General features: G+C 33.7%; 1 protein-coding gene across 1 annotated transcript in view; it reads right to left on the reverse strand.

Moving 5' to 3' along the window:
- Nucleotides 1-20952, reverse strand: part of PTPRZ1 (protein tyrosine phosphatase receptor type Z1) — a 120409-nt gene that overhangs the window by 47462 nt on the left and 51995 nt on the right. Inside the window, exons 3-6 of the mRNA XM_070947947.1 lie at nt 5521-5700; nt 3509-3660; nt 1605-1700; nt 1276-1342 (exon numbers count right to left, since the gene is read on the reverse strand). Of these exons, the coding sequence (XP_070804048.1) occupies nt 1276-1342; nt 1605-1700; nt 3509-3660; nt 5521-5700 (495 nt within the window). The remainder of the gene's footprint in view (nt 1-1275; nt 1343-1604; nt 1701-3508; nt 3661-5520; nt 5701-20952) is intronic.

Below are 20952 nucleotides of genomic sequence, written 5' to 3' on the forward strand. Positions count from 1 at the left end.
ATATATTTAATTATAAGCCTCCTATAAATTGTCATGGTGGGAATCTGATATTTACAGATTCCACTAAACTCCCTGAGCCTGTTCTTATCTCCAATGGATCTCTTATAAACAATAGAAGTGATTACAATTCACCAGCTCTGTCATCTATCTTGGGAACTACAGAAAGCGTCCATTGTTGCAACATATTTTCCATCATGGTGGCACACTTTCCTTTTGGTAGAAAAAGGGATGCAGTTCTCTTCTCCATGCCTCTAAGAACACAGAACACAGAAGGAGAGATCTCTCTATCATGGAAATGCTTGGTGGACCCATTTCAGGAAGGGTGAGATGGTATTTGTACAACAGGGTTTCAATGCCTTAAATCTGTTCTTCTCTGGGGTTGCTAAACACATGCCACGATGATATCTTACTGAGAGTAATGTGTTATATTTCCTCTGTGTTTTATTTCAAAACCCAGATCTCTCAAATAAACAACATGCTATAGCTACTCTCTTGATACATATTATTCTAATCCATAATATTTAAACCAAACATAAAGGAGGCTATTACAGCTTGTTTGGGTGCGATTTACATTATTCCTTACTTAAATACTAATGAAACACTTTGATTTTTTTTTTTTTTAGTTTACTCATATTGACTAGGGTCTGAAGGAGCCACAAAGTGCCCTGTGCACTAAAATAAAATTTCCTTTGAGATGAACCCGATTCCTGGTGATCTCACATATCTTATGGAAATGGTTTGTCATTAACTTCTGATTTTGTTGTATTTTGTTGTTTTAATCACCACTCATAACTGTTAGATTGTTGGATTCCAATTCCTAATAAATTCCAACCCGAATAGTGAGTTTCAATCTTGCACTAGTCTGCTACCTGGCCTTTATAAGGAAGGTTCATATTTTGTCATGATATGTAAAGTTATTTTTTTAAAAAAAGAAAACAGTATCTTTATTCACATAAAATGATATTGAATACTATGGCTGTGATAATAGGGGAGTAGGGCTGATTAAAATCCTTTGGAGACATGTTTTGCATAGCATTGGAGCCATGTTCTTTTGAACATTTGGCATGGCATCTAAGCATGTTCAGAAGAACTTCCATTGAGATGCAATGTGCCTACTGGATGGTATGCAGAACCCTACCATTTATATAACTTCGGCTATAGAATTTGAACAAATTTTTGCTATGCATCCAGATTCCATAAATTCATATATTACTAGGCTTAGAATCTTAAAATTGATAACTTCATATAATTTCTCATATTTTATCACAGACTCACCAAACCGACTAACGCTGGCCACTCCTTCAATAATTGAATTATAATCTATATTATCTTCCAGACCCACCTGTTGAAGAAAGATTGGTTTTTTTTCAATAAGAAATCATGCAAGATATTGTTAGTTTGATAGTTAATAAATTATAAAAATTACACTTCTTTTAATACTTTACACAGACACACATTAGTGCCCAAACCTTTTTAAAAATAAAGCTATTTCTTCTTATGCAAAAATAATTAACAATAATAATACCCATACATATAGTACAACTCTTACCCTCAAAATGGAAACAATTACATTTCAAAGTTGAAGAATCATTAAAAACTATTACCTCAAATAAAACTGATAAAGTTCTTAATTTCCCATTTCCTTCAATTGCTTTGTCGATATCTGAAAACTCATTAGAATCATAACAGTAGATTTGCATCTATAATATAATACAGTTAAAAAAGTTAATAGAACAGTGAAAAGAAGGACATTCATTCATCTGGTATTTATATTATATTTATTATATTATATTATATTATATTATATTATATTATATTATATTATTATATTATATTATATTATATTATATTATATTATATTATATTATATTATATTATATTATATTATATTATATTATATTATATATATTATATAATATAATATAATATAATATAATAATATAATATAATATAATATAATATAATATAATATAATATAATATAATATAATATAATATAATATAATATAATATAATATAATATAATATAATATAATTTAATATAATATAATATAATTTAATATAATATAATATAATATTGCCACCTATTCGCCCATGGCGACTCAAGGCGGCTTACAGAATATAAAATGACATTTAAAACAATATAAACTAACAAAAACTAATATAGTACAATATAACAAAATCACCACCTATCTCCCACCCCCTGCCCTGGTGACAGCAAATCACACGAGCCATTTAATGGGCTCCATCCCACTCTGGCCCGCTGGCAGAACCAGATCTTCAGCGCCTTCCGGAAGAGTATTTGAGTGGGAGCCATTCTAATCTCTGGGGGAATGATGTTCCAGGGAGCCACCATGGAGAAGTCCTTCTTCTGGGTCCCACCAGGTGTATCTCCCTTGGGGGATGGGACCCGCAACATTCCCTGCCTTCCTGCTCTGATGGGTCAGGTAGATGTGACCAGAAAGACACGGTCCCTCAGATAATTTATACCAGGAACTTTAGAAATTTAAAGCACTGATATGCTCAGATGCATATCACTTGGTTTCAATCAATATAATATATGGATATTAAATTAAATTATAAATTAAGTTTATTATTATTACAAAATTATATATTTAATGATTATTTTTCCATTAATAATGGAATACATATCAAAGTTATTTGGTAGCACTGGACATTAGCAATATTTTAAATGATTCCGAAGCCATGCATAATCCTCTGTTGTTCAACTGATACTGTGCTGGATTTCAGAAGAGGCTAACTCTAGAGTGTTCTGATTGTTCTAAAGTTATCAGCAGTAAAAAATAACAAGGAAAGTGACAGGGCAGCCCATAAAATATTAGAATGGTATGAAATTCCAATTCTACTAAATAATAATAATAATAATAATAATAATAATAATAATAATAATAATAATAATAAGTCTGAAAGCAAAAAGCTCTTTACAACTGTCAAAAAGAGGGCCATAATAGGTTTCAGGTGCAGCTGGATTAAGGCTAACCTAAACACAGCCTAACAATAGTGCTCTTCAGCCCTGACATTGCTTAACTTAAATTAAGACATAATAAGTGTTGGAAACTAAAGCTGAATGTGGCATTGAAAGGGTAAAAGTCATGTTAACTAGAGAAATAGAGTCTATGGTGCCCCCCTTTTGCTTAGGACCTTTAACACATGCTTATTTGACTGAGTAGCTTTAGTTTCATCTCTCTGGTAAAAGCATATGACAAATCCGAAAAGGCAATTGAAGAAAACATTAAGGCACAAGAAGGATTCATCCAATGGAATGAAACCTAATCTGTGCCCCTTGAAAGACTAAAAGCAGCACCTCAAAAATTGCATCCAGAATTAGTAACTAGCACACATGGCAAACTAGCTATATTCTTTGGAACTAATTGAGGTTATCATATCAAAGGGAAATTTATTAATGGCATTTATAGCTATTTAATTATGCCTAGGCAAATGAATGTGCACAAATATATTGATACTTATAATGTTATTAAATCAATTACCTCAAGGGGATATTTTTGTCCATCTATACTATGTTCAGATCCATCATGAGATACATTACATTTTCCCCAGTGAAATGTTATCCTGCTTGCTTTAAATATTGCTTCTGATCCTCCTCCAATCACAAAGTATTCATTTTTCAGCTTAATTTCCACTGGAAAAAAACAAAAAATAACTATTATTCATTATATTTAAGAAGAAAAGAGGAACTTGCATTTCAAATTTATCAGCATTAATTTTAAGATTATCAAATCAAATATCACACCATGAGTGAAATTTAAAATAGGTTAACTACATTTTCCCCCACTGAAATCAACAGGATTTGAGTTAAATTAGGCTTATTATTAATTATAATAATAGTCATATATTTCAACTCAGAATACAGTTTGAATTTAACCTAGTAATTATTTATACCTTATGTATGGGAATTATGGAAATATATAGGTAGACTCCAATATAGAAAGGGTTAATTTTACTGCTAATTAACTGCTAAATATTATTTTCTACTCTCACTGTGGTACTGCTGAATGTTTAAAGTAATAATTTCTAAGGACTTTAGAGATGAGAGTCAAGGAATTACTAATAGCTCTCTCTCCCTGCCTCCCACCTTTAAATGTTCACACACATCAAGCATTTCTTCCTCACTTTTCTATGAAAACATGTCCCATTGCCTATTTGGAAACACGATGTTTACTATTTATGTTAACACAATGTAACTAAAATGAATCTAAACTAAGCATTAATATATAGTGTTTGCATGTTAGATTAATAAGATTACTTATATGAGCTTTAATATATTTTGAACACTTTAAGTACAATGTTTTTATATATCAGTTTTGTTTTTTCAATTTATAATTTTCAAAAGTTCAGTTTGCTTAAAAATTTTCTGAAAAATAAAAGAACAAAATAAATTATGTAGCAATATAATTGGTTTGCACAACATAGCTTCAGCAGATAAATGGTACAATATGTTACAGTAGGGAAACCTACCCTGTTTTCCCCAAAATAAGACATCCCCTGATAATAAGCCCAATCGGGCTTTTGAGCGCATGGCAATAAGGCCAAGCACTTATTTCAGGGTTCAAAAAAATATAAGACAGGGTCTTATTTTCGGGGAAACACCTTATTAATACTAAATATTATATCAAATTTAATTAAATAGATAGCTCAATTTCAAATGTTGAAATATATTTTATAGGCCTGGTAAATATTCAACAGATTTCTATTCCATACTTCAAGTTTTTGTAATTTCCCTTCAGTTTTCAAATGAAAACTACTAAGTAATTTAGTAGTTTAGTAACTACTTTAGTAACTACTTCAAATGAAAATTACTAAGTAATTTAGTGATTCAAATGTATGTTTTGAGGAATAATTCACCGTTTTCTTATACAAAAATAATACAAATCATTAGAACCAACTGATATGAAGATTTGCAGGTTTTATAATACATATTCTAGACAAATAATATTCTATATGATTAAATACCAATTGGATAGATGGTATGTTTATTTCAACTCTTCTTTTATGTGACCTATCAATACATTAATAATCTGTACATGGCAAACTCCCAATAATTAGAATGATGCCTCTTGAAATAGAACATTGCAATTAAGTATGATAAATTTTTTTAAATATCTTTATAAACAACTCTGTGAAAATATTAGCTGGGTCTTTGTGACATAACATTTTGCACAATTTGGGCTATATTAATAGCATACATATTATGCTAAAATATATTTATATTCAGAAAATAGAGAGGACTGGATTATAGGAATTATGTTATTTCAAGGGCTATTTTTGTTAATATATTTCTTTTGTGCCTGGTATCCTCATGATTTAATGCTTGTTTGCTATTGCCAGCTGTCTTCCCATTAATTGCAAGAATCTTACTTTCAAAAAGATAAAAAATAATAAAATAAATCAAGAGACTGTAAAAAAAACTTTAAATAATTGCTTCACATGTGAACAAAAACTTCTATGAATATCAAACCAAATATGAATATGTATTCTGTACCTGTTTTGCCTGTATTATAGATTAAGGTGTCTTCTGAAGTTTCTTCTTCCCAACCTTTGAACTTCAGTTGCTTGAGGTTCACATTTACTTGAGTGAGATCTTCATCAATATTTATAGGTGACTGCTTGGCACCATTGCATGCTGGATATTTTTTCCCCCACTTTGTTTGATTTAAGGCTCCTAAAAATCAAAACGAATCAGGGAAGTAATTTAGTTAAACGTATTTGATAGCTTTTCATTTGTTTATGAAAGCCACAAATTATGTTCTAAAAGATATTCTGTTAATCTCCGAAACAACAAGAATCCCCTCTAATTCACATGCTTTTACAACAATATATGACAATGCCAGAAAAGTTGTTATGGATAACATTTACAAATGACCTGCCATATCACAAATCTCAGCAAAGGTAGTACATCAAAGTATGAGTCTTTTCCTTGAACATGAAGTTTGAGTTTTAGCACAATCATTTTCAGTTTCATGGTGTCTACAGTAGGAATGCAAGAGGGAAAATGGTGACATATGCATATGGTAAAAATGGTTTCACTGGAAGATGGGTGAAGAGGAATTATAAAGATGTGTGTCCTCGACTTACAATTGCAAAGGAACCTGCAAAGGAATATGGTTGTAAGTTGTGACCAACTTGATTTTATAACCTTTTAAAATGTGTCTATGGAGATTCTCAGCCATCCAGGTCATGGTTGTCCCAAAGGTGCTTTTTGAAGAAGCAACTGGACTTTCTGGTTTTTCGTTTTTCTTTGAAGACATTTCACTTCTCGTCCAAGAAGCTTCTTCAGTTTCTTCAGTGGGAGCCTTGATAGTACAGTGGTTTAGTGCACCTTGTCATTGACACAGCTGCCTGCAATTTCTGCTGGTTTGAATCTCTCCAAGGCTCAAGGTTGACTCAGCCTTCCATCCTTTCTAAGGTAGGTGAAATGAGGACCCAGTTTGTGGGGGCAATAAGCTGACTTTGTATAAAATATACAAAAGAATGAAGGCTATTGCTTAACGCATTGTAAGCCGCCCTGAGTCTCCGGAGAAGGGCGGCATATAAATCAAATTAAAAAAAAAAAAAAAAAAAAAAAAAAGAAAAATGAAAAACCAGAAAGTCCAGTTGCCTCTTCAAAAAGCACCTTTGGGATTTTTTTGAGGTGGTTTTAAAGTGAACCCATTGTTTGCTATGAGGTATTTTTGCTGAAAACCATAGATAAGCACTATTTTTTGGCAAAGATATTGCAAACAACTGTTTGCTAAGCACCCAAAATGTGCTCAAGTGTCTGTGGGACGGTCAGAACATAAAGTTCCAACTTACAATTAGTCCCAGTTGAAGTTACAGCAGAACCCTCCTCCCCAAAACAAGCAATTATGATCCGGTTCTTAAGTGCTGGGTACTACTGATTCACGTAATGTTTCAGTATGTAATAGACAATTAAGTAAGCATTTATTTTAACCACAAAAAGGCTGATACTTTGTTTTTTCCTCTCTTTGGTATGGAAAGTATGTGCAAAGTTCGATGATCTTTCTCATCTTCAATACTGCTTACCCTTGGGATGGTCTTATCCTTGGCAGGAATGGATGATGCATTCCAGGAATAAGACAAGATAAGCATATCTCTTTGGCTTGGCAAAATCAAGTGAAACAATGCTCACTGAGAAAGGACAAATTATGCTTCAGAATATATATAAGCTGGTTGGCAATCCCCACGAGATGGAAATTCCATGCAGACCTGACTGAGACAGGTGCTGCATAATCAATAGCTCTGAAGAGGCCCACCGTCCATCATTTTTTGGGTTCTCTGACTGGCAGAAGAAGTCTTTTGTCTTCCTTTTGTTCTTGAATATTTTTGAATATTATCTGATTGTTATTTTATGTTATGATGTTATGTTTATAGTTAATGTTATGTTGTTATACTGGTTTGGAATAAAGCCATATGTTCTTATATTCAACGTTGTCATTGCTTCTGAATCCAAAAGTACCTGTGACTCAAACCTGCTGGGCTGGGCAAAGAGCAATATACAACATGATGCATGTAAATTTTGAATCAGGCATCAGGACACAAATATACAGTCATGGGCCACATATGGCATCATATATTCTTTCATCAGTTTAGCATTATTGCAATTTTTTCCGTAGGCTCCTGGTCATTTTTATTATCCCCAATTTCTAGTTCATTCATTTTTGGTTTCTATTTTAAAGTAATCTGGAAACTCAGCTGGTCCTTAGATTAATATTCAGCCATTTTTCTCAATCACTTTGGTTTCAAAATTCATTTCAGCAAAGTTGACCTATCAAAGAGTGACTCCTCTTAAGTTTCCATTTCTATATATTTCCCATATTTCATCCAATGTCTAATTGACCATAAGTATGTCAAATAATGTTTTAGTGCAAGAGTAGCAAAGTGGTGTTCATAGTCCTTCTTTCTGATATAGCGTTTGTCAAATTTAAAATGCCCCTATGATGTGAGGTCAGCAAATCTCCCTAGATTTCCATATTCTTTGAAAATGTTACAAGGTTTCCTGTCACAATTCCATCATTTTATATGTACTGTTAATGTAAAATTTTCACAAGATTTTCATATTTGCATGAAAAATGTGGTGATCTAGTATTATTTCAGTCTATTATTTTCACCTATTTTCCCCATCCTTCATATGACAAGATATGTCAAGTATATCACTTGACAGATGCCAGAATCACCAACTTAGGTCTGAATACCTGAATACATGCTGAATACCTCTAAATGAAAGTATATTCTGGATTAAGTTTCCTTTCACAAATTGCAAAAGAGTGAAACAAGAACACTTACAAAGCCACTCAGTTGCAGTCTAGCCGTTGCTGAAATATTGATGCTGTATACACCATGCTAGACAGCTGCTTTGCTAACTTGAACCCCCAATACTAGATGATTCACGAGTGTGAGAAATTGACATCATATGTATCATTATATTATTATGCAAAACATGTATTTTGTGTCAGTCATGATTACATGGATATGGGCCTAATGCTGGACATGATATAATTGTGGCTTCTATTGGGATCCTTGATAGAAATAACAGTAAGGCCAGATGTTACTTCCTTGGCAAGAATAATACTAGGAGCAGAACAATATCATGCCAAATTCATCACATTCTCTTTAGAGTGAAGGGCAGTGGTGGGTTGCTACCGGTTCACCCCGGATCAGGAGAACCGGTAGCAGTGGCAGCGGGAGGCTCTGCCCATCTACCCAGAAGTCTCTGTGCATGTGCAGAAGCGTTGCACGCACCCATGCATTTACGCCCACGAGCAAACCGGTAGCAAATGAAATTGAAACCCATTACAGTGAAGGGCATAAATGTAACAACATAACTCATTAAACTATGATTTTCCATCATTATGGCAGGATTCTGAGCAATATTTCCAGGAAAGAGTTTGTAACAGAAAGTCCACTTAAAAATAAAAACAATCATATTTCCTCCTCCTAGTTCTAATTTAGCAATCTCCAAAAGTTAATAATTGTTCTCTATGAAACAACTGACTTCCGAGTGCTTAAATTTAAATGTTACCAAATTTTAACAAAGTTTTTAATTATAAATCTAATCTTGCAAACTGTGTCACCCATTTAAATTAATAGTAGACAGCCAGAATTGCATCAAAAATATTATTACATTGACATTTTGTTTGATTACTCTAATTTTTGCTGAGTTCTATATAATCTGTCACAAAGAACAGAAATATATAATGGCCTGTCATCTCCTCATTCTCTGCCAGAGCAGGTAATTACTATGATTTTCAAGCAGCAATTGTTCTATCCTACTCTGAAAATATTCTTACCACTGTACTTCCCTATGTCCTCCCTATACTTCTCTGTTGCTTATTAGAATTGATCCTAAGATGCTAGTCCTGCAGCTGACAGATACTGTATGTTGGATTTTTATCCTTTCCGAAAAAGAATGAAACAAACTTTCTTTCTTTCAAACAAAAGAATGTTTGAAAGAAAGGAGGTTGAAATTCTGTCAATGAGTTTAATAGATCGATGGAAGAGAATATTTGTAGCTCAGGATTGAACTGTAACATGGTTGATGTACTGATGACATTACCTAATGTGGTAATGAAATGTCTGCAAGAAATCAACCAAACTCAGAGAGCATCAAACACCCCACAGTTTAAGAAAACTCTGAAAACTGAACAGTCTGGAACCAACTAAGTAGGGAGAAGTTACCAAAAGAAAAAGATCAGTGAGAAGGCTACAAAGAGGGAAAAAATTACCAGTGGATTCCTGTTCAGTGGCTCAGAATGTTAGTGATTTATCTATTCTAAGTCCTACCCCCTCCCAGTCACATGATCCAGAGTGGACCACATGCCGCTTACACAGCCTTTCCCAGCACTCTTGGTGCAACATGAATGAAAGCAAAAATTTACACTTAGAAACATCACTTTGTTACACATAACAGATGCACTTTGGTTCTTGGTAAGAAGTTGGAAGGAATTCCAGAAGTCATTCTCTGCATGCTGTGGCTACATTATTTATCAATGTATTATATACATTAAAGGTTTTTCTTTCTTTCTATTTCTCCCTTTTGTTTTGAACAACCAATACACACAATGGCACATCCCTGCTAGTCAGTGTGTTTCCTGTTTAGGAGGTTGCCGTACTTATGCCAATGTGATATTTCAGTTCTTTTCTTTTTAATAAATTTGCAGACATTTCTAAAGTTCTGTTTTCACTTTGTCATTATGGAGTACTGAATGTAGATTAATGAGGAAAAAAATGAATTTCAACAACTGCAGAATCAGGCTGCAGCATAACAAAATTGACAAAAGTGAAGAGGGTCTGAATACTTTCTGAATGCACTGTATACAGTATTTCAAGAGCCCAGGAAAACCGTCAATAGAGATAATGACTATTCATTCAGCGACCATTTAAAATTACGACAATGCCAAACGAGACACTTATAGCTAGTCCTTGAAGTTGCAGTTGTTGCAATGTCACATGATCACAATTTGGGCACTTAGCAACTGGCTATCAATTACAATAGTGGCAGCATCCTGTTATCACATTTGTAACCTTCACTGTTGTCTTCTAATAAGCAAAGTAAATGGGGAAACTGATAGGAGATTGCAAATGTCGATCACATGATCCTCTACCCAATAGCCATGGGCAATGTGCCTAACAACCACCACCACTGGAATTGCTGCCATTAAGTCAGCATGGTCACATGACATTACATTTAATGACCTCATTGTTTGATGACGGGGTTCACAGTTCCAGTTACATTTGTTAGCCAAGGATTACCTTCACTATAGGGAGTTGAACTATTTTCAGGTTGAAGTCTAAAATATCCCAAAGAGTTCTTGGATGAATTAACAAGAACTGAATTCATAGTAAGCAAATAGAATAAGATTGTGATAAACAGTGAATATATATGCTATTTCTTTAACTGAATGGATTTCCTCCCAGAGAAAATATCAGAACTTTTAACCTGAAAATCATTCTCAAAATTTAAAAGTTCATTTCCCACTAATTAAAAAAAAATGGACTGCTGTGAACAGCTGGCTAGGAAGTGACATTCAAGCTAAGTTCCTTTCTGAATTATATCAGTATAGGTGACCTTTAAAATAATTGTAGTCTCAGTGACTGTAGTTGATTCTGAGTTATAAATTTATAGATCAGAAAGAAGACAAACTTCATAGTCTGTGGAGCAATGTCACAATTCTGTGTGGCTGTAATATTCCATATATCTCATTTTGGGATTTTTTCTATTTTAACTGAGTTATGCATATTTTAAAGTTGGAATTTATGATACAATCCCACTCCCTTATAATAAATATTTTAGAAAATCTTGCTGAATCTTTCAGATTCAAGTTTTGGTCTTGTGCTCCAATATATTATTGCTAATACGTTTTATGTGTGCGCTCTCTCTCTCTCTCTCTCTCTCTCTCTCTCTCTCTCTCTCTCTCTCTCTCTCTCTCTCTCTCTGTGTGTGTGTGTGTGTGTGTGTGTGTGTGTGTGTGTGTGTATGCATGTCCTATCGCTACCTACCCTCTGACCGGTCTCAACACAAACTGTCACAACGGCATCCAAGAACATGTCTACTGTATTAACTTGAGGGCAGCCACCCCAAACACTTTGTACACTGACACAAAAGACTTTTTTAGTAATTACACTTATACAATCTGTCACACTCCGGATGTTACTGAATTGTAAGTTCCAGATGCTGTAGCTCAACATCACCAGAGCTTCTTCTAAGGGGAAGATATTTCCCAACAACCATGATGGCTCTCCATATTCAATGTATCTGCAACTCAACACAGGACCTAACAGAGTCTGCAATCTAGATATCAAAATAAGAAGACTTTTCAGTTGATGGCTGACAGAAAAGCAGATGTTTCTGTTGTCCTATAGCATAAGAAAGAGCTGATCTTTGCCTGCTGTCACTCATATCCAGAAATGATGAAAAGAGAAGAATGGGGGACATGGAGAACTTCAAAAGGTGCTACTCACACACTTCCGGATATGAAGATTTGATCAGTACACATAGCAGCAAATATTTATCATAATTGAAAAACTTTTTCAAATGTCCTATTTCTGCATGTATAACCAGTTAGAACAACTGAGCATCTAAATATACAAAGAGTATTAATATTCTGCACAACTTGCAGAACCAAGAGGCATAGATGGAAGGAAAGTATTTGCATGCAGAATTAGATAAAAAAACAGAGGGAAAATGTCATTTAGCTAACTCTGAATGTAAACTTCTCTGAAGACAATCTAGAACCACTATTTGTTGTTTGTTTGTTTGTTTGTTCGATTTATATGCCGCCCTTCTCCGGAGACTCAGGGTGGCTTACAATGCGTTAAGCAATAAACTATGCATTATAAATATTTAAATGAATAAAATTAGATATACAAACTACAAATAAAGATATTAAAAAGGTATGCCCTGAGTAGAGCAATGTAGAAAATATGTTATCCCAATTATACCGGCAGGCTCCAAAATTATTCTGAATAGATTGCTCTATTGTATGAGCGCATGCATGCAATACAATAAAATGAGTGCAATGCTGCTTCCATTGAATTTAGTAGAATTCATCCTCAGGTATATAAGTAGAGGATTTTTAAACTGGAGTCCAGTTTAAAAATAGCCACATTATATGCAACTCATTAGCTGAGACCCAATTATATATCTCCAACCTTAGTCAGACAGGTGATGCCATGGCTGTGCTGGTTTAGTGAATGTAAGTTGTAAGGGTCTGAATGGAGAGAAACCAACTTTGACTCAACTTGGCAAGACAGAGTGATTCTGGATTCTTGGTTCCTCAGGCCCTCATCTTTGACTCTGGATGGGATAGCATTTCCCTGGACTGTGCAATTTGGGAGTCCTCTTGGGAGGGCTTGGATCATCAGAGCATTTAAAAGAAAAAAAGGGTTTGTTTGTTTTTAAATGCTCTGACGATCTGCCAATCAACTCAGCTTGGATTATCAGAGCATTTAAAAGAAAAAAAACCTTTTTTTCCTTTAAATGCCTTTGACGAGCCGCGCGATCATCAGAGGCTTTTTTTTTTTTACTTTTAAAAGCATTTTTTCGGTCGAAGTTGTAGAAAAAATGCTTTTAAAAGTAAAAAAAAAAAGCCTCTGAGGATTGTGCGGCTCAGCTGGGCATGGGGGGGGGGTTTGCTACCGGTTCTCCGAACCACCGCCTCCATCGCTACTGGATTGGGCGATCCGGTCTGAACCGGGAGCATTTCACCCCTGCTCTGGATGGTTTACAGTTGTTGAACCATTTAAAAACAAAGAACAATACAAAAACAGCATAAGACAAAAGAATAACACTGGCAAATAAAGTATAACTTGTATAAGAAAATTATATTTGAAGGGTCTCCTCCCACTCCCCGTGTCTAATTCTTGGAGACTGCCTGGACACAAGTCCCTCCATGGGTTTTCACAAGGTTTTTCAGAAGTGGTTTGCCATTGTTTGCTTCCTAGGGCTGAGAGAAAGTGACTGGCCCAAGTTCTCTTTGCTGGCTTTGTGCTCAAGATGGGATTAGAACCAGGGGCAGGTTTCAAAACCCGTCGCTACTGGTTTGCTCGTTCTGCACGCATGATGCTTCTGCGAATGTGCAGAAGCGTCGGGTGGGTGGGTGGGTGGAGTCTCACACCGCCGCTGCTATCGGTTCCGGGGCGAACCGGTAGCAACCCACCACTGATTAGAACTCACTGTCTCCTGGTTTCTAGCCTGATGCTTTAATCACTATACTAAGATGGCTTTCATTAGAAGTTTAGTTCTATGCATATCTATGTCTCCTACGGACAATTGAATACTGAATTTTCATGAAGTGCAAAACTTATTATTTCAGAGGACACAAAACGCTTGCAGGAAAGGAAAAGGGAATTTTCTACTCTTATATTATATCTACTCTTATATATTTTCTACTCTTATATTTCTACTCTGTCTTTTAATGTGTTAGGGCACTTTTTAAAAATGTGTAAATGATGTAAAAGAATCAGGAATTGTACAAACTCAATGACAAAAATCCAAAGCCAATTTCGATGGGTTCATATAAGTGAGCATAAACAAAAACTTTTCAAGGCAATTGCCATCAGCATTCCTCCTAGTGTGTTACATTATAGTGTTATTTTCTGTGTCTCTATTCCATTTGGCATAATTTTTGCACTTATTCAACTTTAACTGCAGATATTTGTAATTGATTTCTTAGGAGATAGATGAAGATTGTTTATGGTTGCAGCAAAATTTCTGTCCCACTGAAAGTAATGCAATATGGCTGGGATGACATCTGGAGTCTATTCCAGCTATAATTTGTCTGAATTGGCTGGATTATGGTAAAAGAAAGCTAGTTTAATTGTTGTGCCAAATGTGATGCGTCTTTCTCCCTCCAAACAATCTGGATGCAGTTTTCTTCCTATCTTGAAAGCATTTTTGGAGAGGTTGATTGAGCCTCTTTCATCCTTTCTGTTCCCCTCAGGGTCTATTTATTTCTAAATATTGTTCTTTTGTCTTGTGCTCCTTTTGTCTTGTTTGTTTTTAAATGTTTCAACAACTGTAAACCATCCAGAGTCATTGGGAATTGGGTGTCATATAATTTTATTATTATATGAAAAATATTTCATAAAACAAGTCAACAAGGCTGTATTAACATTTGTGGAATCATACATATTGCTATAGTTAACTTATTGGTGAAATTATTCAGTTGAGTATATGAATTGCTGATTTATTTACTACATGGTTTTAATGTATCACCTATTTCTATAAGATTAAAAATAGCGTAAAACCCAGAAAATATATAGAATAAAACAGAGCAAATATCTCTATCTAACTACAGCAATTGCTTTATAGACCCCTATGCACTGTAAACCATAAATTAAGCCAGGATTTTGTGATGATGAGTTACTAATGGTTTTTTAAAGTGATGATAATACAGGCAAATTATTAACAAATGCATTGATTTTAATTCATGGAGACTTCCTGGACAAGTGCATTTCAAGGTGTTGGTGACCACCTTTAAAGCGCTCCATGGCTTAGGGCCGGGGTATTTACGAGACCACCTTCTGCCACCAATAGCCTCCCACCGGCCAGTACGCTCGCACAGAGTGGGCCTCCTCAGGGTGCCGTCCACCAGACAATGTCGGCTGGTGACCCTCAGGGGGAGAGCCTTCTCTGTGGCGGCGCCCACCCTCTGGAACAACCTCCCCCCAGAGATAACAGACCTCCGGATTTTTTGTCGGGCCCTGAAAACTTATTTATTTCAACTAGCTGGGCTGGCTTGAGTTAAATTTTAAACTGATTTTAAATTGGGTTGTTTTAAATTACGGCCAAAAATATTTAATCATTTTAAACTGCTTTTAAATGTTGTATGTTCTGTTTTTTACTCTGGCTGTTCACCGCCCTGAGTCCTATTGGAGAAGGGTGGTATAGAAATGGGGAAAAAAAAAGTTCTTTCAGTTTTCTTGAGGTTCTTCAAAAATAATTCGTTACTTCTTAGAGGTATAGTGAGTGACTCATTGTCTAGTCACCCAGTTAGGTTATATGTCTAAGGCTGGGCTAGCTTATAGACTCCCAGTCTCTAGCCTGAACCTCAATCATTATACCAAACTCATGCTAAGAAATTAGAGAGTTCTGAATCACTTTTTAGATGCTATATTAATTACTAATTACTAGCTGCTCTTTTTCTTTTCTTTTTCCTTTGATTTATATTGTTGTTATGAATAACTTTTGCCTTTCTATAAGGAAATATGGCATGTTCTTGGATTGAATATGGTTGATTATTTCATTTATTCATGGCATTGAAATTAATTATTCATGAAGTGAATGTTGATAAATTTGTTATGCTTTGCATTTTAAACATTCCTCTTCTTTCACATATTTATAAGATGTATAAAAAGGATACATTAATTATACCTATTTGAAATGTAAACTTGCATCCCTCTTAGAAGAGAATATGAATATACTTGTATTCAAGGAAGAAGAAGAGTACAGTAAGGTACACCAGTAAGGTACAAAGTGCTCTCTGTGAATGCCAGTGGAATGAGATTTCTCCAGAGAAAGTAGACCACAGGAAGCTGTCCAAGAGCAGAGGGTCTGCATTGGAATTATTCACTTCTTGAAGGTTTCTGACAGAAAAAACAAGAGAAGCCCCATGCCACTGCAGCTGTTCAACAACTTTGAGCTCTATATATGGAAGGTAGTATCTGACCATCAAAATAATTTTATCATCCCAAACTCTTCAAATGAATGAAAAATAACAATCTTATTTCCACAAGGATCAACAAAATAAAATTCTCTATTTTCTATTCTGGGGAATAGAGTTTGGGAGAAAGGGCTCACAATATATTAATCAGTATTCATCTGGAGGGGATAATATATGTATACGTGTTGGATTTTGTTTTTAATGCACTTTTTTCAATGTCTTGTTTGCTTTTCATTTTTGTTTTGTTTTCTTTTAAAATTTTTTGCAATTTTGTATTTTTTTCAAATAAAATAAAACTAGATTAAGAAAGAACAATATATATCAGCCAATGGAAATTTACACTAGTTTAGTTTAGTGCTTAAGGCATCAAGCTAGAAACAAGGAGATCATGTGTTCTAGTACTGCTTAGATATGAAAGTCAGCTGGGTGATCTTGGGCCAGTCACTCTCTCTCTCAGCCCAACCCAACCTAACCCACCTCGCAAGGCTGATTTGTGGAGAAAATAGGAGAAGGAAGGAGTGTTATATATGTTTATTTTATTTCACAAAGGACTGAAGTTTCAATCCTAGATACATTTGCAGAAAGTAGTATTTATGGGGTATACATCCATGGGTAGGATCAGATGGCCCTTGAGTTATTAAATAATAATAATAAAGGCAGGATGATAAAAAATCTAATCTCACAAAGGAAGGCAAATATATAGATGTTCCAGGATAATGTTGCAGGATTCAATCTGGTCAGTCACTAGGATCAGAAGTTTACTCTTCCGAGCCGTTGAACTCATGCTGGAGACAATCCTCAGGGAACATCTCTCTCACCAGAATGTGTAGGATGAGCCAAACTCCAGCACGAGTCCGAAAGCTTGGAAGACTAAGCCTCTGGTGTTTGACCCAGATTGGATCTTGCACATCTAAATCTAAACTAAATAGTGAAATTTAGGAAAACAAAGGAAATTTAGGAAAACAAAGGATAAAATGATAAAAGAATAAAAGAACTTCCTTTTGACAATGTAAAAGAATAATTGTAACTGAATATCTTGAAAAGATTGGACACTTTGCCACAGTGGCAAAGTATCAAGCCAATCAAGATAGTTTCTTATTTATTTTATTTAGTATTTATTTACTTTATTAGACAGAGACATTTCTGGACATCAAAGTGACAATAGGCAGCTTGTTAGAATTATGAAAACAGATGCCCCCATATCCTACATACAGTAATTAGTCTGAGATAATAGCAACATCTTCTTACATTTTTTTGATGTTAGATCAATTAGAGTAAAAGTCAAGCAAAAGGACACACATTTTCTGTATGCATTGTAGAATCCTGGGCCCACTAACCATACGGTGCTGATTAGTGCTAGAGAAAGAAACTGGCAACAAGGCAAAACCCAAGAATGCACAAATTTGCTATCCTGAATAGCATATTTTTAAACAAAAGTTAACTACTGGGAAGTAAATAAATCAGGAATCCCAGCAACAATAAAGAACAGAATGGAAACAGAATCCCCCAAATACACTTTTTCTTTCCTTTGCCTAATAAATATCTCATAATCCACAAACATGCATGGAAATTCTACAGCATCAAATGATGGAATGTATAAACCTGACTGAATTTTGTTTTGGTGCAAAAATAATGCTGTTAGATTCTTGATTCTTTTCAATCAATAGTAAGAAAACAAGGAAGCAACTATGAAAACACATTGGATTGGTGGCATTTTTAGAATATAGGAGTGATGATACATGTCTCACCTCTAAGAGTAATTCAAAGCAGTTGTAAGAATCAATTAACTTGATAAATAACCTGAACGTTAAAATCCTAACTGAAAAATATACATCTGAATCTTATTTTTATCTGCACAATTTCTGTAATAAATTATGCATTCTCACATTATTCATCATAGTATTATTTCCATCATTATAATATATATCAGAATAAGAGATAAAATAGGCAGAAATGTTACTTTGTATTCTCTCTTTCTGACATTTTCTGTAATAAATATTATTTTGAAGCCTACAGAGCATGAAATTAATACTATTATTCTGGTCCTACATAATGAAATCTTACATTTGGAGAGAAATAAAATGTTTTAGAATTGAGTATGACTAGTATTGTTAGAGATTATCTATCTATCTTTCTATCTTTCTATCTATCTATCTATCTATCTATCTATCTATCTATCTATCATCTATCTATCTATCTATCTATCATCTATCTATCATCTATCATCTATCATCTATCTATCTATCTATCTATCTATCTATCTATCTATCTATCTATTTATCTATCTATCTATCTATCTATCTACCTATCTATCTCTCTATCATCTATCTATCATCTATCATCTATCTATTTATCTATTATACATATATTAAAATGCTTTAATTAAAAGCTAATATTTCATACTGGTTATTAAGAAAATGGGATAACATTTGCGGATTTTAAAACCAATATTATATTATTATATTGCTTCTAATAATACTGTACATTTCTTGGATGCACATTTTCTGTATTCAGGAACATTTATTCTTAGATCAATTTTATTGCTTATTATGGTAAAATCTGGGCTATATATGAATAGGGGCAATTAATTTCTTTAAGGAACTATTAGTTTTTCCCATTATCATCTTAATACATTATATGGAAACTCTTATTACTCATTCTGCTATCTCCAAATCCAATATGTTAGAAAATGGAGAACAAGATAAAAACATTAAAACTATGCTAAGAATTCCTTGTTCTTCAAACTATACATATTCTCTTGACATTTTTATTAAGTTAAATTCTACTTTGAAATCAATGCATATTTTATTAGAACTCTGCCTTGTCAGACTTCTGTAGTTGTTATAAACTCTTCCCTTAGTATTATCATTGTTTCTAAACTTACTATGAATCTCTGACAGAGAAATCATATAATCAGTAATAATATAATTGGGGATTAATCAGAAATTATAATATACTTCTGCAATTCCAGGATTTGAACTATAATCATGTGAAGGATATTTATTTAGTTAATAGATTAGTCATGTAGTATAACGAAATTTTAACATTCATTTTCCTGTCAACTTTTAGTACACTTTTCACATCATTTAATGTAATCTTTCTTTAATGTTAATTTATTTCATTGATGTCAACACAACAGCAAAGCATTTTTTATGGATTTGTACATTTTATGGTAAAGCAATTCATCCCTGATTCTTTCAGCAGCCAGTGACATCTTCTTTTTTTGAATGTATGTAGTTCAGCAACACTGCTCAGGCTTGAGAAAACAATTAAATGAACTCTTAATTCCCAGTTTAGCACGTTCATTAATTAACCCAGAAGAGATGGGACAGAAAAGGTCACTTCTTGTGTAAGACAATACAGGCACTTACTTACTCATCATGGTAATCCTTTTCCAGATAAACTATTATATACAGTAGGAAATAGAGTAAAAGATAATAAACCAAAGAATTAGATGTAATATAATACAGCTAAATGTATTCTCTACTAATTAGCATCATTCATACATCTCTTTGTATCTTTGTAAACCATTTGTGCTTTTACCAACTCCATATACCATTTCAGTATTGTGTTTTTGTTCTTATGCAGTGCCTTTTTAAAAAAATTCCCGTTGTTGGGAACATCATCATTTTAAATCATTGGTCTTCCCCTTCCTCATGACCATCCATTCTCCCTTAATATATTTGTTTGCAATTCAGTCCTCATTAATTCCTTCTATAAGTCACTTGAAAGCAAGATGGGTTACTACCTATCTTAATATGACCAATTACCTATCTTAACAATATGACCAATTCATCCCAATTTACTTCTTTTATGTTGATCAGTAACTTATGTAATCAGCCCATATTTATTTTTGACTCTATCTCATGCTTTACCACACAAACCTTGTAAATACCAATTTTTATTGTTTAAAAAATAATATATATGCGATAAATATTACACAGAAGTGCTAATAATATATATACAGTGTATATATATATGTGTGTGTGTGTGTGTGTATGAATAAGTGAGACATGTATCTACAACGTGTAATATAAAACTACAATTCTTTAACAAATTTTGACATCTAATCATAAAAGCCATTTACTGCTCCATCTTTTCAGATTTAGTAATATGTTATTGTGATACAAGATTTATATATTATGCTTATTATAATATATACTTATTATATTAAGAAAATGCCTTAGACTATTAATTCTTTACAACTACATAGATAGACCTTCTATAAGCCATTTTCCCATCCTTAATACACATGCTACTAAAATACAAACATTAACCTAACTTGATCTAGTTTTTGCCCTTTATGTTTAATTGCAATTGTTCTGTCAGATATGACTATCCTGTTCTTTGGTACATTCATACTAAAATGCATAATCCTAGTGGCATTTTATACACTATCTGCATAAATATAATCTCTACACACATTGTACACACATTAAGTACATTGTAGAATCACACCCAAATTTAAACATTTTATAATTCCACATGCACTTGCAGCCTTACCATTGCTCAACAATCTCAAAACATTTACAATGTTCTTCTCATCCATTTTTGTTACGTTAACGCTTGATGTATTTGGATTTGTTTCAATTCCATTCTTCAACATATCTTTCCTGTATACTGTACATTTCTCACATGCTGTACTTCTTTCAAATACTTCTCACTTTTTTTTTTTTAAAAAAAAATTGATTTATATGCCGCCCTTCTCCGGAGACTCAGGGCGGCTTACAATGCGTTAAGTAATAGCCTTCATA

Source organism: Pituophis catenifer, unplaced genomic scaffold, assembly GCF_029215685.1.
Source record: "Pituophis catenifer annectens isolate HBS135680 unplaced genomic scaffold, rPitCat1.0.hap2 SCAF_7, whole genome shotgun sequence".
Taxonomy (NCBI): domain Eukaryota; kingdom Metazoa; phylum Chordata; class Lepidosauria; order Squamata; family Colubridae; genus Pituophis; species Pituophis catenifer.